Below are 23699 nucleotides of genomic sequence, written 5' to 3'. Positions count from 1 at the left end.
TACAGAGACCACTGGTGCCTGCACGGATTTTACTTCTCCGGCAAAAGAATAGTTCGCGAAATTTAAATTTTCCCGTAATCTATATCACTGTAGAGACAGGAAAAAAATTCGTGGGTTCAATGACCTCCAGGATAGACTCCGCTACACTCTACACACTCGGGCAAATGCCACCTGTTCATTGGCTGCTGACTTGTGAGTCGTCTCGACCGAGTGTCTGTGATTCGACACTTCTGTGAGTGAGGGTCTCTGATTGGCCCTTATTGCTCCAGATTAACAGTGAACCAGTGGTAGAAGCAGCGCTAAGGTGTAATTATTTGTATTGTAGCATATCACGATATGAATCCACGAATTCTTCAGGTCTCTATAATATGAGCGGTTCCCAATTTTTTTTTTTGGCCAGGGAACCCTGTGGGGTCTCGGCTGGCTGTGCGCGTGTCCCTCCCTCCGGGCCTCATCTCGCCTATCTCGCCCTGTATCTCCGTATCTCTGCTGATATCTCCGCGCGATAGCGGGTCGCGCGCCGCGGACGGACTGTGACGGAAGCCGGGGATCTTCACGGACAGCTCCGTCACGGACACGCGCATGGTGGCCCTGTGTCCAGCCGGCGGCGGCGCGGCGGTACAAGGGCGCCCATGTGAAAGTTTGTAAGGGGGGAGGGGGGCAGAATTTGTAGGGGGAGGGGGGGCAAACCATCACAATCGACAAAAAAAAAAGGGCCAAAAATGGCCTTGAAGGACTCCAAATTCGCCCAAAATGCTCAAGAACACCTAATTTTTTTTCTTTGCCTGAAAGCTAGGGGAGAACCACGGACCCACCCTGTCCATATTTAGGGACAGGAAAAATTCGCGGGTTCAATGACCTCTAGGCTGAACTCCATAGCTAACGTACACTCGATACAATGCCACCCACTCATTGGGCTACGTCTTGTGAGACGTCCCAACGTAGCAGCCTGTGATTCGATAAAGCTTTGGTCGTGCGTTTCTCGCTGGCCCAGAGTCGTCCAGGTTAGTTGCGAGCCAATAGCAGAGGCAGCACTGAGGTGTAACTATTTGTATTTTAGCCTATCGCGAAATGAATTCGCGAATTTTTCCGGTCTCTACCCATAGGTATGGGCGGCCTTGCGGCGGTCCACGCCGTGTTCCACCCGGGAAGCCGCCGAAGGAACCAAGCCGATTGAAAACTGACTGCTCCAGATATCCCAGTGGCGTCTGTTTGCGAAAAAAAAAAATACATTTCAGTATGCACTGAGGGCGGATGATTGGTTCTGTTTCAATATTTCGTTTTTAAAACTGTATTTATAGGGTAAACGTGTGTTTTTCATAATAATTTTTAGGCATGAATATCCCGGTTGATTATCATTGTATTAAACCTTTGTCTTCGTTTCTCCTCCATATAATGTTGTGGCTGCTCCTCCAGTCTCGGTAGTTGCCACGTGCGCGAGCCTTGCGCTTAGAGGCGACACCGCGCTAGAATCACTAGCGAGCGTTGGTCTTATCGTCCCGCCTCACTGACACAAAAAAAAAAAAAAACACCCCTGACATGACTGTTTTTTTTTTCCATGGAAGTGAATTTTTTTTCCCGACCAATCCTATTCTTTATAGTCGTTTATTTTAACTTGTATCCTCGAGCCTAGATCCGAGCCGAGCTATACCCTCAGGAGGTCGCGTAGCTCTGCGGGGAGGAGGGGGAGGAGTTAAGGGGGTCCGCGGCTGGAATAGGTCCCCCTTCCCCCCACCCCTCAACCATGCCTTCCTCTCAGAAAACAATTCCCTATTGTTCCAGCGGCGGTCCCGTTAGCGTTCCACGGCAGAGGAGCGTCTGCAGGATTAGTGGAATGGAATGAGGGGGTAGGGGGGCTAGGAGGTAGGGCGTAGCCCCCCGGCTCGGGAGCAGACAAGGCCACAGTCTGTCGCCCGTCAACGCCCAGGTCTCGAGTCTGTACTGTCCACGTCTCCAGCCTCCATCAGACCTCCCCTTCGTTTGTTCCTTCAGTTGAACTGTAGGACTGTCACCAGACTGGCATGTCTTCAAGGTTATGAAATATCCCGCATAGCTTCTTTTGTCCGGGTTCAAATGCAGTTAAGTGTTTGAATTTTAACATGTTCCATGCGTAAACACTTTCATACTCAACAATCTTTTACACATTGTTAAAGGATTGCTTGTAAACAATACGTGTCTAATTATTGTTCATAACTTCCTGATCTTGACAGGCGGCAAATCGTTAAGCTTATGTCGGGTTCGTTCGCAGAAGGCAGGCTGTTGGAAATCTCAACTTAATTCGCAATACGTTAGGGATCTTGCTTTGTATATTAACTCACACGTATCTTATTAAAGTACTAACTAGTAGCTTAAAAAAGAAGATGTGGCTGAGGCAAAGAGGGCGATGACCCCTTGGCGAGCGATAGCGGGCGACGAGAGACGGGCCTAGTGTGCGGAGACTGGTGTATCGGGGACTGTGGTGTGTGTTGGGACGAGCAGTAGGGGGAGCCACTGTCGAGCCGAGATCCAGCGTGATCACTTTGTAGACACATTTTACATGTTTTAAATTAATAGTATAAATATAAATGTTATAAATAAAACTGTATTTGATTAATTAGGCTATCCTTTCCGAACCTGTTTTTACAATCGTAACAATTTGTATTAAAAAAAAACACTTTGTTAGCACCGATGGATGTCGTAACAGCGTGCAAACATTTTGCTGGTTGTGGTTGTAACAGCCGCGCGCCCGTGCGGATGTGCTGTTCCCTCGCAGCTGACGTCGCATTCCAGCCCCTCCTCCCCCTCCTCCCCCCTCCACCCCACCCGGGGCGTGTTGCGTCGCCTCCCCCCTGCACGCCACACCGCCTGGTTATAGCTAGGGACCGGAGAAATTCGCGAATTCATTTAGTGATATGCTACAATTCAAATAATTTTACCTTAGTGCTACTTCTACCACTGGTTCACTGCTAATCTGGATTAATGAGGGCCAATCACAGACCCTCACTCATACAAGTGTCGAATCTTAGACACCCAGTCGAGACGACTCACAAGTCAGCAGCCAATGAACAGGTGGCATTTTCCCGAGTGTGTAGAGTGTAGCGGAGTCTATCCTGGAGGTCACTGAACCCGCGAATTTTGCAGGTCTCTAATTATGCATAGAGGTTAGACGTTAGGCAATGACGTGTGTGCAATCACTGCTATTTTAATAATAATTTGAAGACCCCTGAACCTTTTCCCACCTTAAAAACAAAATTTTTTTTTTTTTTTGTTGCAGTTAAGTTCTACAGGAATTCCTTGTGGATATGTTAACATATTTGTTTAACAGTGCTAGCTTCATGATGCAATAATAATAATAATAATAATAAAAATTCAACATGGCGCGTGAGATCGAGGCTTACGAATACGAAGAGGACGGAATAATAGTAGTTCTGTTTCCGTATGCAGTTTTTGAACGGTGTTTGTTTTTGAAGACTGGAGGATGGTTAAGTAAGAAGCATTCGCTTCCTGGACGCGACGATCAGGCGTGTTCCGCAGGACGCATCCAGACGTCCCCGCGTGGCGCCCGAGGTCGTCGTGGCGCCAGGGCGCGCCCCCGGGGAGGCGCCACTAGGGCGTCGCGACGCTCACCTGGCGCCGGCGCTAAGCGGGTCGGGGTCGCGTATCTCCCCCCCCCCCTACCGCTCCAGCCTGCCCGTGGCTCTGTGAAGCCAAGTCGGCGATGTCGCCGGGTGTTTGGTTCTCTAACACGTCGCTGACTTCTTGCATGCGCAAATAAACAAAAAAAAAGTGGGGTTTGTCTGTAAAGTCGGTTTACGGACGATAATTTTACGTGATAACGTCATAAACAAAATATTGATGAAAAATATTGCATACTTTTTAATTTTATTTTCAAATATTATTTACAGTTCTTGCAAATTTAATTTAAATAATTTTGTTTTAAATACAATCACGAACAATTAGTTAAAAAAGCCCCGCCTTAACCTGTTTGATATTATAGAAGATATTCTCGCACGGTGGTTGGCAGGTTCTTGCACGCAAGGCTCAGACGGAACGTGACAATTTTTCTGTGTGTGCAGCCAGCGTTCGTCGATTTATAAGACGTTATCACGTCAAAATCTGTTATGTCTGTTGAAAATGTTTTGTGGCAGAACAACAAAATAATGTAAGGGAGGCGAGTTAAAATAGCCTTTAGGAACAATGACGTAAAAAAAATCTACATGGTGTGTGAGAATTAGCCTGGTTAAAACACTAGATTTTGGAGATATTTATGAATTTTACTCTGAAATAATTTTTTTTACAAAAAAAATAGTATTAAAACCGCTGATTCAGAACTGAAAACCACATGATTGCTTTTTCTCAGTATATGCTAGGTTTGAATTACATTTTGGTATGTAATGTTCTTAAAACGTAGTGTAATCAAATACTGAATTGATTAAATGATTCTAATTTATCTTACATAGAAAACACGAATTTTGTTCATGTTTAAAAATGCTTATTTTCATAGTTATTGCAGCTAATCTGATCCTTTGAAAAAAAAACTTTATATATATATATATATATATATATATATATATATAAAGGCCTGCGTTTACGAAAGAAAACATTTACCAAGATTTGAAATTGTTAGGATTATCTAGGAGGTAAGCATTTATGTTTACCATTTTGCCAATTAGAGCGAAAATTACGCAAATTTATTAGATATGTTACATCTCGCAAAAAAAAAAGTGTTATTCTTAAATCAACATATTTTCTCACCACTCATAGTCATAGCCAATAAGTAAGAACGCAATGTCTTGAAGAGAAACAAGCCGTCATATTTTCCCGGGAAACATGTCTGTTTCTACTGATGATTGGAGACACCTTTTTGGATAGGAGCTGCAAAGTAAATCCAGACTTTTACATCTTAAAAAAATAATATTGATAGTAAATTAACTAGTCTTGTGTTACATGAATCATGCGATTTTTTGGTTAGTTACGTTCATAATGTTCATCCGTCAGAGGTCTAAATGTTTCCTGCAACACCTGTTAAAACCTGTGTCGCCTTATTTCGAACTGAGTGAGTTTACTTTTATTTGAATTGGGCGTCATGCCAACGCGAAGGTTATTAGAGACACAAAGTGTTTTTCGTCAAAAACAAAGCCATTCATGGACATACAACAAGGCTAGCTGGTAATAACCACTGACATTCAGTACCTTGAACAGAGCTGAATATGGATCTGCTGGTGTCACAGTTGATGTTCGGGTTGTGATCAAAAAAATACGGTGAACAATTTTATTACGAACATCAAATTTGAACTAATCTCCTTAAAAACACCCTCCTTGGCTAGCGATGCGCACTAATCTCGATGTTAACTCTATGATTATAAGGGCCCTCAACTGTTCCCTGGTGACCCTCACAATGTCTGGAATGGCGTCAACACGTCTTCCTTTTAGCACGACCCATTTTCCTGGTCTCAGTTTGGCAAGCGACACAATGTTATTATCTTGTTCGAAATCCATGACAGAGATACAAAAATTTCGCGCATTCATTTAGAAGTATAAATGTACCTTGCAGGACCTGTAGAAATAAGTTTCACCATATTATGAACAGATCGTAAAGTTATTTTAAAGTCTGGTTGACATGTATTGCTCTATCATACGACGTTCTCCACTAATAATGCTCGCAGGCTTTCAAAGCCACCGTCTGAAGTAGCTTGGCTTCTGGGTTGTAGCCGTGTCCTTGGCGAATAATTCACCGACGTTTTGGTCGACATTGCAGTCGCCATCATCAGGTAACAGTAGGTAACTACTTCCTGATGATTAGAGACCGGAAAAATTCGCGGATTCATTTCACGATATGATAGAATCCAAACAACTGTACATTTAGGCCTATATTGCTTCTCTGATTGGCTCACAGTTTATCTGAAGGACTTTGAGCCAATGAAAAACTTTTAACCAAAAAAGTATCGAATCGCAAGCGTCCCAGTTGACACGTGTCACGAGTCGGTAACCAATGAGCAGGTAGCATTTGCCTTAGTATGTAGGGGATTGTGGAGTCTATCCTAGAGGTCATCCAAAGCGCGAATTTTTCCAGTTTCTACTGATGATGGCGACTGCAATGTCGACCGAAACGTCGGTGAATTATTCGCCAAGGACACGGCTACAACCCAGAAGCCAATCTATTCCTCCACTAATGTTTACACGTACAGGCTGAGTCGAAAGCCATCCACAAACTTTGGCTGTAGGTTCAGTATGACATAATAAGTTGAAAACATCTATACAGCTTAAGGTATAAAGTGCCTCCCAAGGCTGATTTACGTCTCTAAAGTTGGGGATGAAAAACTTTTTTCAGAATTATGTTTCGTTGTATGAAGTTCTACAACCACCGCGAATTTTTTCGGTTTTAGCAAAAAAAAATTAATTGAAATTATTGGTTAAACATCTTTATTTTCCAAATATTTTGTTTTTGTTTGTGTGTTACTAGCCCCAGTTGCTTGAATTAAATGTTTTTGCTACAGCGACAAAATTCACGGTGGTTGTCGAATTGCATTCAATTATTGTTGTTCAGTTACAACTTCATAGGCGTATACCATCCTAAGGAAAGCACTTGAGACAAGTCGTGTGTACATGTTTCACCCTGTGTAGTTAGTGTAGTTAAGCCCAAGGTACAGGATGTTGTAGCGGTGTGTGTGTGTTGTGTTCGCAGAGTGCCAGTTCGGGCGGCAGATGAAGGAGCTGGGCTCCACGTGGTTCGCGGACCTGGGTCCGCCCTTCGGCGTCATGTACTGCATCAAGTGCGAGTGCGTGGCGGTGAGTACACTTGCTCTCCACCAACCACACCACACAACACAAGCATTCCTTTACTCACAACTCATTGCTAGAGAGAGGAAAAATTCGCGGATTCATTCGGCGATAGGCTAGAATTCAAATGCATATATCTTTATAATGATTTTGCTATTGGCTTACTGTTCAACAGGACGAATCTCAACCAATAATGTATAAAACCTCTACCAAATAAGGATGGAATCACAGACAAACCAGTTGAGACGATTCACAAGTCGGCAGCCAATGAACCTGCGTTATTTGCCCAAGTGTACAGGGGAATGTGCAGTCTATCCTGAATGCCATCGAAACCCCGAATTTTTCCGGCCCCTAACTATAGTTTATGGATAGTTCACCAATAACGGGACATGTGTGCAAATGGTGCTGTTTTGTGACGTAATTAGGTCATCAGTATATGAAATCAGCGTCTCTTGGTAAAAGAAACAGACTTCGGCTGGCCATATCTGACCTGAAAACTGTCACGTCCATAGTGTTTGTTTTTTTCTCTTTGTGGTTGATAACGTTAACGGTTTGTTTGTGCGCGGTGATGTGTCTGGAGCTCGCACAGAGTTTTGTTCCAGATTATATCTTCTTTTTTTTTTTATCTCTTATCATCTGCAGTATCTGTCACTTGGGGTCAGAAGTCACACATGAGCGCACCAGAAACATTTGAGTCTTGGCCGTAAAGCATATTGGGAGGTTGACAGGTTTAAGGTCGACATCTGTCCATATCTGTAGTACGCGACTTCCCATCTGTACTCTGCTCCCAAAGCCAAGTTAGCCATTGCATATTTAAGACGTCACTTTTTTTTTTATCAAGACCAATTACTAGGGACACCTGTATTTCGCGAATACATTTCGTGTCTAGGTACATCGCGAAACACCGTAGTATTTTTCTTGTAGTTATTGGCTGTGGTCGGTGAGAGGTGTTTTCCCGCACTTGACGGGGCCAATGGGAATGTGGATACCGTACTGCTGCACGCACACGATTCGCCATCACTCTAAGAAAAAGCTACAGTGTTTTGTGACATACCTTGACACGAAATGTATTCGCGAAATACAGGTGTCCCTACCAGTTACTAGGGACCAGAAAAATTCGCGGTTTCGATTGCCTTCAGGATAGACTGCACATTCCCCTGTACACTCGGGCAAATAACGCAAGTTCATTGGCTGACGACTTGTAAGTCGTCTCGGCTGGTTTGTCTGTGATTCGATCCTTCTTTGGTTGACGGTTTATAACTGGTTGAGATTCCTCCAAATGAACAGTAAGCCAATAGCCAAATCATCTAAAAAGTTATGTGTATTTGAATTCTAGCATATCGCCGAATGAATTCGCGAATTTTTTCCGGTCTCTGGCGGATAAGTTTCACTGGAGTAGCCCTGGAACGGAAGTACGTGGCAACAACGAGACGAACGCCGTGTCGTGTGAGACATGCTGCACCGGAGCAGCTTGGGAGCAGCGCCCAGAACACTCGCCGGTGACGTCAGCGCTCGACAATCACCAGGCGGCGGCGTGCCCCGAGTAGAAGGCTTCCCGCAGTCCTTCTACTGGGGTGTCGCGTCGGGGACTGTCCCATTGTTCGCTCGACGACAGAGTACTTTTTTTTTTGTGTGTGTTTGGGGGGGGAAAAAAAGTGTGGTTGGATGTGAAGGGGGGTAATTTATTCTGCTCGGGTAAGGCGCATTTACCTGCACTTGAAGTGACGAGGAATGATCTCAGCTCTCCGCATAACTAGCACTCTCCGCATCGCATTCCTGCCACGGCCCTGCCCACGTATTACTCCACGTCCTACGGGTTCTTTACCCTCTTTCGCGCCAAACCTTGCTGTCGATGCCTAGAAAACATGTGTTTTTTGGATTTTGGGATATGTTTGGGGGGGGGGGGGGGGGGACGACGACTCTGATCGCTCATTGGTATAGACCTGTAAAATTCGCGATTTCAAATCCATAATGGATAGACTTAATGATCCTCTATGCACTCTTGCAAATTACATCTGCTGATTGGTTACCGACTCGTAACACCTGTTGACTGGAATGATCGTGATTCGCTAATATTTTTCTGTTAAAGATTTTTCATTGGCCCAGAGTCCTTCAGATAAACTGTGGCCCAATCACTGAAGCAAAATAATGTCAAAAGTATTTGGACTCTATCCTATCGCGAAATGAATCCGCGAATTTTACAGGTCTCTACTCTTTGGACTGCTGTAAGGTATGTCCGCGCCTGCTGTATCTTTCTTGTGATTGGCGGCCTTCTGCAAGAGAAGCCACTCATCCCCATTGTCTGCCAAATTCAACTCCCACAAATATAATTTTAACTTCCCAAAACTATTCTCTTGCACTGTCTCTCGCATCTATGGAGGTGAGGTGCGGAACCACTCTGTAAAAGTTATTTTTATATACTTTTTCAAGGATTTAGAAACTCATTTGTCAAAGATATCACTAGAGTCCCGGAAATTTCGCTGATTCCTCTGGCCTCATGATAGAATTCAAAGTTATAGGTGTGCTCGACCCATGTTTACTTTCCCATTGGTTGATTTCTTAGCGAGAACATTTTTATCCTTATTTGGCACTACCTGATTCGCTTACTTCTCTCCTAGCTGGACATTTTTGGTTAACGGTCGTAGAGGGGCGTGTCCAAGTAACTGCGGTCCAATCATGAACGCAGTGCGACAGTGTGGAGGTTTGCATTCTAGCTTGCGACTAAATGATTGCGCGAAAATTCCGTGGCTCTAGATATCACTTGTAAAATGGCAAGGCAGAACTTTGAGAGATGCAGAAATTTCGCCGATTAACTTTAGAGACCGGAAAAATTCGCGGATTTATTCGGCGATGGGCTAGAATTCAAATACATATATGCCTCTTAGAGGTTTTTTTTCTATTGGCTTACTGTTCATATTGGCATATCTCAACCAGTTATAAACCCTCAACCCAAAAAAAGGATCGAATCAGACGAACCAGCTGAGACGACTCACAAGTCGACAGCCAATGAACTAGCGTTATTTTGCCCCAAGTGTACAGGGGAATGTCCTGAAGGCCATCGAAACAGTGAATGTTTCCCGGTCCCTACTGATGCGTCGATGCCGGCAGTGTGCAGCTGGGGAAAGTGTGTGCGGGGGTAGTGAGTGAGGGGTTGCTGACGGCGAGTGAGCGAGTGTGTGCGTGTGTGCGTGCAGGTGCAGAAGAAGCGACGCATCGTGGCGCGCACGCACTGCCGCAACATCAAGAGCGAGTGTCCCCAGCCGAGCTGCGAGGACCCGGTGCTGATGCCGGGCCGCTGCTGCAAGACCTGCCCCGACGACTACAGTGAGTCTCCCCGCTGCCCGCTCCAGCACACTTCTTACAACTGTGCTGTGCTGTCTTGTCTTTCAAACACACATCTTAGACCTGTACTGTACTGTCTTTCAAACACACTGCTTAGAACTGTGCTGTACTGTCTTTCAAACACACATCTTAGAACTGTGATATCTTTGAAACACATAACTTAGAAATGTAATATATTTTAAGCACACGACTGAGAACTGTAGTATCTTCGAAACACACAACTTAGAACTGTAATATATTTGAAATACGACATAGAACGGTAGTGTCTTCGAAATACACGTCTTAGAACTGTAATATCTTTGAAACACATAACTTAGAACTGTAATATATTTGAAATACGACATAGAACGGTAGTGTCTTCGAAATACACGTCTTAGAACTGTAATATCTTTGAAACACATAACTTAGAAATGTAATATATTTTAAGCACACGACTGAGAACTGTAGTATCTTCGAAACACACGACTTAGAACTGTAATATATTTGAAATACGACATAGAACTGTAGTGTCTTCGAAATACACGTCTTAGAACTGTAATATCTTCGAAACACACGACTTAGAACTGTAATATATTTGAAACACACAACTTATAGTTTCAGACGTTAAAAGCACAAAACTCGGAATCTTAATAAATGAGAACTTCCTTCACAATTTATAACTGGCACAAGTTAATAACAAATGGGTGCATTTACTTATATACGCGCGTTAGAATTTAAACATATTAGCATAACTTTTCATTCGAACAATTAATAGAAATAAATGTAAAATGACTGGAGTGATATAAATACGGTTTGTAAAATATAAATTCAATCAAATTTAATAAATGCTCAGTATTCAATATTAACATAATAACACGTATTAAATTAATTTTTTTATTCAGTAAAATAATAGAGATGTATTTTAATAAATAATGAAAATCAATAATTATGCTGAATGATTATTCTAATTTATTAATTTTAATTATTTATTAAATAATGGAAATATTTATAATGTAAATAAATTATACATACCGAAACATGTTGTTGTTATGGCGGTACATTCAGTAGTACAGTGACTGCATTATCATTGGCCAAGCCAAATGCAAGTACGTGCCTCACTGGAGACAGTGATTTTTCGTGAAACAATCTGTTCGCTTACTAGACTGCAATAAGGTACTTCTGCGTCAGTAATTTCTGCATTGTGATTGGCGGCCGTCTGCGAGAGAAGCCATTGTTTGTCCGGGCCAATCAGGACGCGTTTGCTTCCGCGCTGGATGGCTGTGATTGGTGTGCCGACAGTAGACATTTACTTTGAATAAACCCCGCCAAACCACGAAACACAGACAAAGCTACAAAGCTTAAACACACAGCTGGTCTGGAAGTTTATTCGCGATAAATACTTTGCTGTGGGCGTGTTTTATTTTTTTTGACGTGAGAACGTCTTATTAATCGATGAACGCCGGCTGCACGCACGAAAAAGCATGACTCATTGTCACGTTCCGCCTGAGCCGAGCGTGCAAGAACAGGCCAACCACCGTGCGGGAAAATCTTCTATAATATCAAACACGTTAAGGCGGGCTTTTTAACTGTTGTTCGTGATTATATTTCAACAAATTATTGAAATTAAATTTGCAAAAACTGTAAATAATATTTGAAAATTAAAAAGTATGCAACTTTTCATCAATGTTTTCTTATGACGTTATCACTAGAGACCTGAAAAATTCGCGGATTCATTTCGTGATATGCTACAATTCAAATAATTATACCTTAGCGCTGCTTCTACCACTGGTTCACTGTTAATCTGGATAATGAGGGCCAATCAGAGACCCTCACTCATAGAAGTGTCGAATCACAGACACTCGGTCGAGACGACTCACAAGTCAGCAGCCAATGAACAGGTGGCATTTGCCCCGAGTGTGTAGAGTGTAGTGGAGTCTATCCTGGAGGTCATTCAACCCGCGAATTTTTCCGGTCTCTAGTTATCACGTAAAATTATCGTCCGTAAACAGACTTTACAGGCAACCCCCTTTTTTTTGCCGTGTAAAGATCACGAGAGAAGCTGAGAGTTAAAAACTCTTGAGGCGTGTTCGCTAAACAAGCATATGACGCGCCGCGTGGCAGTTGAAGCTGGTGAACGAGTAACACTCACTGGTGTGTCTGTCAGAAAGTGTTGAACTTGAGACGAGTCACGTGACCCCCGGGTCTGGCAACTGACGGACGCCCCTAGCGGAACTTTCCGACCGTGAGAGGAGGGGAGAGAGAGAAAGAGAGAGAGAGAGAGAGAGAGAGAGAGAGACGGCGATTGTCACGATTAGCCGCGCGATGCGTTTGATTGCGAGAGAGACGGAGGTATGGTTCTTGGAGGGGAGGTTGCCCGCGGAGGGGGGGGGGGGGCCGCAAGCCGGTCACAGTGTTGCCAGATCTCGTGGTTTTATTTTTTCTCCAAGCAGAAAATTACCAGCGTGACTCAGACATATTAATGGCGGTGGACTGGAACAATTCCCGGTTCCAATGCCTTCCAGGATAGACTCCACGATCCCATACGTTCTCGGGCAAATTTACACTTTTCTCATTGGCTACTGCCTCGTGTCACGTGTCAGCTGGGAAGCCTGTGAATCGACACTTTCCATTGAGGGTTTGGCATTGGCGCAAGAGTCCTTCACTTGAACGCTGGTCCAAACACCGAATCAGCATGAGGCTGAACAAGTTTGGATTCTAGACTACCGCGAATTGAATCCGCAATTTTCTCCGGTCTCTTACTATGGTACAATTAATATTTGTAATTTTTCTTTTTGTCTTCATTTCAAGAAAATTTCCATATTTGTTCTGCGTTAGTAAGGAAATGAAGGAAATGCGATGTAGATGAGGCTCCAATGATGAGTTTTTTGATCGCGAAATTTTTTTTGGGCCAGGGTTGTTTACATAGCTCTGTCGCTTCTTTGTACTATTGTAGACAAAAGACACATTTGACAGATGATGGTAGTTTTTCATAACGACTACAATTAAAACCAGTGGCGGTATGACTTTTAAAGACGTCAGAAATGCGTTCAAATAGACTAAGGACTGTTACTTTTCAAAATTTTGTTACTCTTAATTTTTACTAAACGGTATTCCATACCTATCATCTAAAAATCTCCCCCTCCCTCACTCCTCAAAAACCTTCCCTCCTAAAAATCGCTGCAGGGCCAATCCATGGTTCAAGCTTATTTCGCTGAACAGAAACAGTAGGACGATATATTTCGCATTCATAAACAAAGCTCATTGACGCCAAGCAAAAATATACATTTCCCCACGGCAAACAACCGCCCTTATCCATAGTAAGATCACTTATCCGTAGAGACAGGAAAAATTCGCGGGTTCATTGACTTCCAGGATAGACTCCAATATCCTGTACACACTCGGGCAAATGCCAACTGTTCATAGCTGTTGACTTGTGAATCGTCTCGTCTGGGTGGCCTGTGATTCAACACTTCTATGAGTGAGGGTCTCTGATTGGCCCTCAGTCCTCCAGTTTAACAGTGAACCAATGACAGAAGCAGCACTAAGGCATAATTATTTTAATTTTATCATAACCCGAAATTAACCCGCGAATTTTTCAGGTTTCTAGTAATGAACCATATCGGTGCTGGAAGTCCAGGCTGTAGCTGAATCACCCTCGCTAGTTCCTTTGAATATATATACTATACTGTATAGAAGTCGCGAGTGGATAGGATTTACTCTACGTTTTTCAGGAGCGTATGATGAGCAGCTTGGGAACTTCACCGCTGCAGTGCGCTGCCGTAACGCCCTGTATCGTCTTAGTTGTTATTTACGCGTTAGAGCGCAGCGCTGTCGCCCGCTGTCATTCCCCCGCACCCCCCACCAATCATTCGCTGCAGCTCAAGTTCGATCAACGGGAGGGAGAAGGGGTGTTTGAAGAGTTCGACACTTGTCCGCTAGGGACCACCGCAAGTCGATGCCCTAGAGATGGTGGCGATTGCGGACGGTGAATTAACCAACTACCTCAAAACCGTATTAGAAATGTTAACCTGGGCTGGCGACTTCTATACAGTATATGTATTCTAAGCTAGTTGGCAGCCCTGGGAGGCGGGGCCCGAAGGGGCGGGCCAGACGCCGGATGACGGGCGCGCAGACGTACACCTGCCCCGCCCGACGGAGCGACAGCTGAAAATAACGCGGGGGTGCGGGTCCGGGGGGTGGGGGTGGGCAGGGGGAGTGGGGGAGAAGAGGGCTGGCGCTCCTATGTCATCGTCTAGAACGGCAGCGGGGGCCCCCGTGCGCGTCGCGCGGGAGAGAGAGAGACGGTGACAAGGGTGACGGCGGCTTGCGCAACCCTGGACCAGAAATACCTCTCTCCCTCTACTAACAGGTGAGCGCGACGTCACCGCCACTCCTGGGCGCGACGCGCGCCCTTTACGTCCCGGCGACATGATGTGTCCCGGCGCGAGCATTACTCTCAAGTGAAACTTCTCTGCAGTCGAGACGAGTGTAACGCTCATAGGGAGATACCGGAAAAATTCGCGTGTTTCGATGGCCTTCAGGATAGACTGCACAGTCCCCTGAACATTTGGGCAAATGACGCAAGTTCATTGGCTGCTTACTTGTGAGTCATCTCAGCTGTTTTGTTCCAGCGATGCGATCCTTCTTTGGTTGAGGGTTTATAACTTGTTGAGATTCGTCCAGATGAACAGTAAGCCAATAGTAAAATCATCTAAAAGTTATATGTATTTGAATTATAGCCTATCGCCGAACGAATCCGCGAAATTTTCCGGTCTCTACTGATAGGGAGAAAACAGCAAATATCAGGAGTACAGGCTTAGGATTGGGGCGATCGATGACAGGTTTGCTTAAAGCACACTTGCATATTGGCTCATTGGCATATATATGTATATATATATATATATATATATATATATATATATATATAACTACTATTAAATGTAGCTATTATTGTATGTATTGGCGTTCTCGAAAACTGCTCTAACGATTTCGTTTAAATTCACAGAATAGCTGTGTTCGTAGGCAAGAAATCGATCTAGTTAGGTATCACCTACATGAAATATAATTTTAAGTTAAAATTTTAATTTTAAAACACTTAAACCTGCCAGTAAAAAAAAATCAAAAGATATGTGTAGACTATATCTTAGAGAGATAAACGCTTGGAAAATGAATGTTACTCCAAAGAAATCTAAGTTCAGATATAAATAGTTTGTTTCACCTTCACAATAGAGTAACGTTTTAAATACAGCTATACAAATAGAACGTAACTACATCTGCCACCGTTGAATTTGTTCGTCCTTGCCATAATATTTGTTTCCTGTCGCCGAGTTTTTTTTTAGAATTGATACCAGCAGATAATGATAATGTAATCATTTTGGTTTTTATTTAACGTCGTGGGTATTTTTTAAACCACGGCGCTAGGACTTGTCAGGAGACAGCATAGTGTAACATAGTTAAGGGTTTGCAAGCGCCATATTGTTCCGCCCAAAACATAGCAGAAATAGTGCATGTTTACGTCTGATGATGGCTGGTTATTTAATCAAAGGCGAAGGTTAACAGTACGTATGCATTTGCGGGCAAGATTTTTTTTTGACGTGATAACGTCTTATAAATCGATGAACGCCGGCCGGCTGCACGCACGAAAAAAAGCATGACTCATATTGTCACGTCCCGGAGAGTGCAAGAATCGGCCAACCGCAGTGCGAGGAAATCCTCTATAATATCAAAACAGGTTAAGGCGGGCTTTTTAAAACCAGCAATTTTAAAAAAAATATTGATATGACGTTATCACTAGAGATATGAAAAATTCGCGGGTTAAATGACCTCCAGGGTAGACTCCACTACACTCTACACACTCGGGCAAATGCCACCTGTTCATTGGCTGCTGACTTGTGAGTCGTCTCGTCTGGGTGGTCTGTGATTCGACACTTCTATGAGTGAGGGTTTCTGATTGGCCCTCAGTCCTCCAGTCTAACAGTGAACCAATGACAGAAGCAGCACTAAGGTATAATTATTTGAATTTTAGCATAACACGAATTGAACCCGCGAATTTTTCAGGTCTCTAGTTATCGCGTAAAATTATCGTCCGTTAACCGACTTTACAGACAGTCACCTTTTTTACTTCGGAAGGGTGATTCCAAAAGCGTTGAGGTAAAGCATGAATGTGCTGTAGGTGCAATGACGCGTTGTTTTTTTTTCCCCCGCGGGTTGGCCAGGCGCCGCCCGTCTGCCCCCCTCCCCTCCTACTCCACGGCGCGGCGCGACGCGGCAAGGCCGTCAGCTTCGTGCCTCGTCGGGCCGCGAGGGGCACCAACCACGGCCCTGGAACCCCTCTGCCGTCCCGGAACACGGCGTGCGCATGCGCGTTCTCTCGCCCGCCACGTCACGGCCGTAGGGTCCAGGACCCCCTGGAATATAGACCTCCCCACCACCCCTCTCTGAGGAGCGCCTGGGCTTGCAAAATCGTCATCACGATCAGTAGGGGCGGGCATTTTTCGCGAGAAGATCCGAACACTTATTAGACTGCAACAAGGTATACCCGCACCAGCGTTTTCTTCCTTGTGATTGGCGGCCGTCTCTGCGAGAGAAGTCGTTGCCTTATTCGGCTGAGCCACTCAGGACGGCGTTTACTTCCGCACTGAATCGCTGTGATTGGTGTTGTTACAACCGATATGTACCTGGGAGAAACTCACCCAATCACGAAACACAGACTGTGCTACAGTTTTTTGACTTTCGAGTCTCGAAATCTTTTCGCGATATCTGCATGCCCCTAACGATCAGACATAAATACGTAGGGAATGGACAAATTCGTGGTTTCGATGACCCCTAGGATAGATTCCACGATCCTCTATGTACGCGGGAAAATTACACCAGCTCATTGGCCAATGACTCGTGACACCTGCTAAACTGTGGATGTTTGTGATTAGATACTTCTTCCGTTGAGGGTCATTCATTGGCTCACAGTCCTTCAGGCGAACTGTGTTCCAATTACTGAAGCGGCAATAAGTTACACGCACTTGGATTCTAGCCTATCGCGAAAAGAAACCGCGAATATTTCCGGGTCCCTATCGATTGGCCGCGTGTCAGCGTACGTCGGACGCGGGATGAAGTCACGTGGATGTTGTGCTCGTCGCGGTGACCTCGCGAGCCGGAGTCGCGGTCAGTGAACCCGCGACTCTCGGCCTGTGGAGCTGTTCTCAGAGCGACGCGCGTCTGGCGAAGCTCAGCTGACGACCCCTCCCCCCCCCCCCCCCCCCCCAATTCAGGCTGCTCGCTGACGGTTCTCTTCAGCCGCGATCAGATGCGAGCGCCTTATGAAAGGCTCTCGTCCGCTCTTTGAGACGTCGCGTTGTTGGCAGAGACAAAAAAAAAAAAAAAAAAAAAAAAAAACCGGCCATGTAGAGTTCCGCGATTCAGCCGCAACCACTCCAGCAAGCCTCTTCACAACCGAGAGCAAAAAAAAAAACACTACTTATCACTTATCATCGGGGGCGCATGTATTTTTTTCGCGAAAAAAAAAATTCTTATCGCTCATTCGACGGAAATAGGTAGGGACCAGAAAAATTCGCGGTTTAAATGGCCTTCAGGATAGACTGCAATTTCTTCTGTGCACTCGGGCAAATAACGCAAGTTCGATTGGCTGCCGACTTGTACGTCGTCTCGGCTGGTTTGTCTGTGATTCGATCCTTCTTTGGTTGAGTGTTTATAATTGGTTGAGATTCGTCCAAATGAACGGTAATCCAATAGCAAAATCATCTAAGAGGTATATGTATTTGAACTCTAGCCTATCGCCGAATGAATCTGCGAATTTTCCCGGTCTCTAGGAATAGTTTACATTTAGACCTCCATCTTTTACACAAAGAAATGTAATTAAGGATTTCGCTTGAGAAAAGAAAACTGAACATATACTTAATTCTTGTATTTGTTGTTGAGTCACAATTTCTCCCCACGATGTTTACTAAAATTAATTTTCATGCCGTTAAATGACGCGCAAGTGGTCTATTACCCTTATTAGATAATAATCTATTAAATATCTGGTAAGAAAATGTGAAACTAAACATAAAATCCAAGAGAGCTATCAGGTTAAATTTACACGGAAAGAGGCAATTTTTTTTTTTTACGAAAAATCGAAGAAAACTGACTTAAAATGAAAACAAAAGATATTGCCTATATTGACAAAATAATTTTTTTTTTGTTACTTAACGGGACACTGGACGTGCCCTAACCCTATACCTATCTCCCGCCATCCTTGCTCCGAGGTGCTGAGCGGCCTATTAGCGGGCCATCTCGTGTGAGCGCCACGGTAGCTGGCTTGCTAAACAGACGAGGCGCCATGCCGCGGAGAGGAATCTTGCCTCCCTCTCCCCCCTACAGCCGGATCGTTTTTCCTCCTCGATCCCTCTGGGGCCTAAAAACGACCCGGGCACGTCAGATGTAATATCCTCTAGTGGACGGCATTAGACAAGAATTTATGAATACATTAGGCGGGGGGAAAAGGGGGAAAAAAAAAAATTGCATAAGGATGCGCTGCGGCGGATGAAGTTAGAAACCGCCGTCGTCGCAGGATGGACCTGGAGCATAGCCTGCGATCCGTCACGCGCGTTCCGAAACCAGACCAGTTTGCGGTGATCGATGAGGCCAGCATTCTCTTTGGAGCCAGACCAGGGGTGGCCAACGCTTGGTCCAAGAGACGTCACGTGATTTGGGAAACTGGCGACTTCGAGAGGAAGAGATGGGAACTGGAAGGCCCAGTATTGGTTTCAACTGTTTTTATGCATTTACTATTTTCTGTAGTTTAATTTTCTAAAACTTGGTTTCGTTAAATCATATAATAATTTGTACTGAAAGCAACGTGACCGAATCCTGCCAAAAATCTCCCCTGTGGCGTCTTTGACATTTAGTGTGAAATACATTATATTACAGTTTTCTGTACAGTTTTCTATCAATATACATTTTATTATGTTCTTCAAAAAAATATCTTGTGTGGTATATTTAACACAGCAAACTTTTCGATATTACCTCATAAAAAAATTATAGTCTGAAATCTGTCAAAACAATATATATGTTACATTTCCATCGCTTCTCCATAGTCTCGGTATTACATGCTACAAGGATTATTTCATTTTTCATTTACTTGATGTAAAAGGTAATTCAATGATCATGTATATAAAAGTACTAAGAAAAATTAGGTCATAGAGTAGTGAAATATCTTAGCTTCTAGGTTATAGCCACGTCCAAGGCGAATTTACATATATACAGATAATGGCCGTTTGAGCATGCAATCAATACAGTAGTAAAGGGTCATGTACTACACTTAACATCATAGGTGCTAAAACCACAGATGTGTTCATCGCAGTTTTTTTTTGTAGAAAATCATTATTAAAACAAACCAGCCTTGTATCAGCACCACAAAAAAAAAACTCCACAGTGATGAATTAAAACCCACATTTTTTTAACACGCCTATTGAATGTTGTGGTTTTGCATGTGACCAGCAGTTGTCATGTAGTGAGCTTCTCGCGGGAGCACGGCAGTAGAATAGCGTGACGCAGAGCGGCTGTAACCAGCGGAGCGTGTAACCAACCCCTGATTGCCGGGCCGTGGTCCTGTGAGCAGTGACTGGCAGTTATCATGTAGTGTGCTTCTCGCGGGAGCACGGCAGTAGAATAGTGTGACACAGAACGGCTGTAACCATCGGAGCGTGTAACCAACCCCTGATTGCCTGGCCGTGGTCCTGTGAGCAGTGACTGGCAGTTATCATGTAGTGTGCTTCTCGCGGGAGCACGGCAGTAGAATAGTGTGACGCAGAGCGGCTGTAACCAGCGGAGCGTGTAACCAACCCCTGATTGCCGGGCCGTGGTCCCGTGAGCAGTGACCTGGCAGTTGTCATGTAGTGAGCTTCTCGCGGGAGCACGGCAGTAGAATAGCGTGACGCAGAGCGGCTGTAACCAGCGGAGCGTGTAACCAACCCCTGATTGCCGGGCCGTGGTCCCGTTAGCAGTGTTCTGGCAGTTGTCATGTAGTGAGCTTCTCGCGGGAGCACGGCAGTAGAATAGCGTGACGCAGAGCGGCTGTAACCAGCGGAGCGTGTAACCAACCCCTGATTGCCGGGCCGTGGTCCTGTGAGCAGTGACCTGGCAGTTGTCATGTAGTGAGCTTATCGCGGGAGCACGGCAGTAGAATAGCGTGACGCAGAGCGGCTGTAACCATCGGAGCGTGTAACCAACCCCTGATTGCCGGGCCGTGGTCCCGTGAGCAGTGTTCTGGCAGTTGTCATGTAGTGAGCTTATCGCGGGAGCACGGCAGTAGAATAGCGTGACGCAGAGCGGCTGTAACCATCGGAACGTGTAACCAACCCCTGATTGCCGGGCCGTGGTCCCGTGAGCAGTGACCTGGCAGTTGTCATGTAGTGAGTTTATCGCGGGAGCACGGCAGTAGAATAGCGTGACGCAGAGCGGCTGTAACTATCGGAGCGTGTAACCAACCCCTGATTGCCGGGCCGTGGTCCCGTGAGCAGTGTTCTGGCAGTTGTCATGTAGTGAGCTTCTCGCGGGAGCACGGCAGTAGAATAGCGTGACGCAGAGCGGCTGTAACCAGCGGAGCGTGTAACCAACCCCTGATTGCCGGGCCGTGGTCGTGTGAGCAGTGACCTGGCAGTTGTCGTGTAGTGATATTCTCGTGGGAGCACGGCAGTAGAATAGCGTGACGCAGAGCGGCTGTAACCAGCGGAACGTGTAACCAACCCCTGATTGCCGGGCCGTGGTCCTGTGAGCAGTGACCTGGCAGTTGTCGTGTAGTGAGCTTCTCGCGGGAGCACGGCAGTAGAATAGCAGGACGCAGAGTGGCTGTAACCAGCGGAGCGTGTAACCAACCCCTGATTGCCGGGCCGTGGTCCTGTGGACAGTGACCTGGCAGTTGTCGTGTAGTGATATTCTCGTGGGAGCACGGCAGTAGAATAGCGTGACGCAGAGCGGCTGTAACCAGCGGAGCGTGTAACCAACCCCTGATTGCCGGGCCGTGGTCCTGTGAGCAGTGACCTGGCAGTTGTCGTGTAGTGATATTCTCATGGGAGCACGGCAGTAGAATAGCGTGACGCAGAGCGGCTGTAACCAGCGGAGCGTGTAACCAACCCCTGATTGCCGGGCCGTGGTCCTGTGAGCAGTGACCTGGCAGTTGTCGTGTAGTGATATTCTCGTGGGAGCACGGCAGTAGAATAGCGTGACGCAGAGCGGCTGTAACCAGCGGAGCGTGTAACCAACCACTGATTGCCGGGCCGTGGTCCTGTGAGCAGTGACCTGGCAGTTGTCGTGTAGTGATATTCTCGTGGGAGCACGGCAGTAGAATAGCGTGACGCAGAGCGGCTGTAACCAGCGGAGCGTGTAACCAACCCCTGATTGCCGGGCCGTGGTCTTGTGAGCAGTGACCTGGCAGATGTCGTGTAGTGATATTCTCGTGGGAGCACGGCAGTAGAATAGCGTGACGCAGAGCGGCTGTAACCAGCGGAGCGTGTAACCAACCCCGGATTGCCGGGCCGTGGTTCCGTGAGCAGTGACCTGGCAGTTGTGTGTAGTGAGCTTCTCGTGGGAGCACGGCCGTAGAATAGTGTGACGCAGAGCGGCTGTAACCAGCGGAGCGTGTAACCAACCCCTGATTGCCGGGCCGTGGTCCTGTGAGCAGTGACCTGGCAGTTGTCGTGTAGTGAGCTTCTCGTGGGAGCACGGCAGTAGAATAGTGTGACGCAGAGCGGCTGTAACCATCGGAGCGTGTAACCAAACCCTGATTGCCGGGCCGTGGTCCCGTGAGCAGTGACCTGGCAGTTGTCGTGTAGTGAGCTTCTCGTGGGAGCACGGCAGTAGAATAGTGTGACGCAGAGCGGCTGTAACCAGCGGAGCGTGTAACCAACCCCTGATTGCCGGGCCGTGGTCCTGTGAGCAGTGACCTGGCAGTTGTCGTGTAGTGAGCTTCTCGTGGGAGCACGGCAGTAGAATAGTGTGACGCAGAGCGGCTGTAACCAGCGGAGCGTGTAACCAACCCCTGATTGCCGGGCCGTGGTCCCGTGAGCAGTGACCTGGCAGTTGTCGTGTAGTGAGCTTCTCGTGGGAGCACGGCAGTAGAATAGTGTGACGCAGAGCGGCTGTAACCAGCGGAGCGTGTAACCAACCCCTGATTGCCGGGCCGTGGTCCTGTGAGCAGTGACCTGGCAGTTGTCGTGTAGTGAGCTTCTCGTGGGAGCACGGCAGTAGAATAGTGTGACGCAGAGTGGCTGTAACCAGCGGAGCGTGTAACCAACCCCTGATTGCCGGGCCGTGGTCCTGTGAGCAGTGACCTGGCAGTTGTCGTGTAGTGAGCTTCTCGTGGGAGCACGGCAGTAGAATAGTGTGACGCAGAGCGGCTGTAACCAGCGGAGCGTGTAACCAACCCCTGATTGCCGGGCCGTGGTCCTGTGAGCAGTGACCTGGCAGTTGTCGTGTAGTGAGCTTCTCGCGGGAGCACGGCAGTAGAATAGCGTGACGCAGAGCGGCTGTAACCAGCGGAGCGTGTAACCAACCCCTGATTGCCGGGCCGTGGTCCCGTGAGCAGTGACCTGGCAGTTGTCGTGTAGTGAGCTTCTCGTGGGAGCACGGCAGTAGAATAGTGTGACGCAGAGCGGCTGTAACCATCGGAGCGTGTAACCAACCCCTGATTGCCGGGCCGTGGTCCTGTGAGCAGTGACCTGGCAGTTGTCATGTAGTGAGCTTCTCGCGGGAGCACGGCAGTAGAATAGTGTGACGCAGAGCGGCTGTAACCATCGGAGCGTGTAACCAACCCCTGATTGCCGGGCCGTGGTCCTGTGAGCAGTGACCTGGCAGTTGTCATGTAGTGAGCTTCTCGTGGGAGCACGGCAGTAGAATAGTGTGACGCAGAGCGGCTGTAACCATCGGAGCGTGTAACCAACCCCCGATTGCCGGGCCGTGGTCCTGTGAGCAGTGACCTGGCAGTTGTCGTGTAGTGAGCTTCTCGTGGGAGCACGGCAGTAGAATAGCGTGACGCAGAGCGGCTGTAACCAGCGGAGCGTGTAACCAACCCCTGATTGCCGGGCCGTGGTCCTGTGAGCAGTGACCTGGCAGTTGTCGTGTAGTGATATTCTCGTGGGAGCACGGCAGTAGAATAGTGTGACGCAGAGCGGCTGTAACCATCGGAGCGTGTAACCAACCCCTGATTGCCGGGCCGTGGTCCTGTGAGCAGTGACCTGGCAGTTGTCATGTAGTGTGCTTCTCGCGTGAGCACTCATGATTTATTGTTAGAGACTGGAAAAATTCGCGCTTTGGATGACCTCCAGGATAGACTCCACAACCCCCTACATACTCGGGCAAATGCCACCTGCTCATTGGCTACCGACTCGTGACACCTGTCAAGTGGGACGCTTGCGATTCGATACTTTTTTGGTTGAAGGTTTTTTTCATTGACTCAAAGTCCTTCAGATAAACTGTGAACCAATCAGAAAAAGCATTATAAAGGTACAGTTGTTTGTATTCTGTCATATCGTGAAATGAATCCGCGAATTTTTCCGGTCTCTATTTATTGTTGAACATTATACCATTGTATTTTTTTATATCTCCTTTTTTGAGGTAGTGCTTTTTAG

At 46.4% G+C, this 23699-nt stretch overlaps 1 protein-coding gene across 1 annotated transcript in view; it reads left to right on the top strand.

Annotated features, from left to right (window-relative positions):
- Nucleotides 1–23699, top strand: part of LOC134537091 (dorsal-ventral patterning protein Sog) — a 121210-nt gene that overhangs the window by 66887 nt on the left and 30624 nt on the right. Inside the window, exons 2-3 of the mRNA XM_063377362.1 lie at nt 6665–6768; nt 9954–10083. Coding sequence (XP_063233432.1) covers nt 6665–6768; nt 9954–10083 — 234 coding nt within the window. The remainder of the gene's footprint in view (nt 1–6664; nt 6769–9953; nt 10084–23699) is intronic.

Source organism: Bacillus rossius, chromosome 11 (assembly GCF_032445375.1).
Source record: "Bacillus rossius redtenbacheri isolate Brsri chromosome 11, Brsri_v3, whole genome shotgun sequence".
In the NCBI taxonomy this organism is placed as follows: domain Eukaryota; kingdom Metazoa; phylum Arthropoda; class Insecta; order Phasmatodea; family Bacillidae; genus Bacillus; species Bacillus rossius.
The sequence above is the reverse complement of the archived record's forward strand: the minus strand, read 5'-3'. Positions and strand labels throughout refer to the sequence as shown.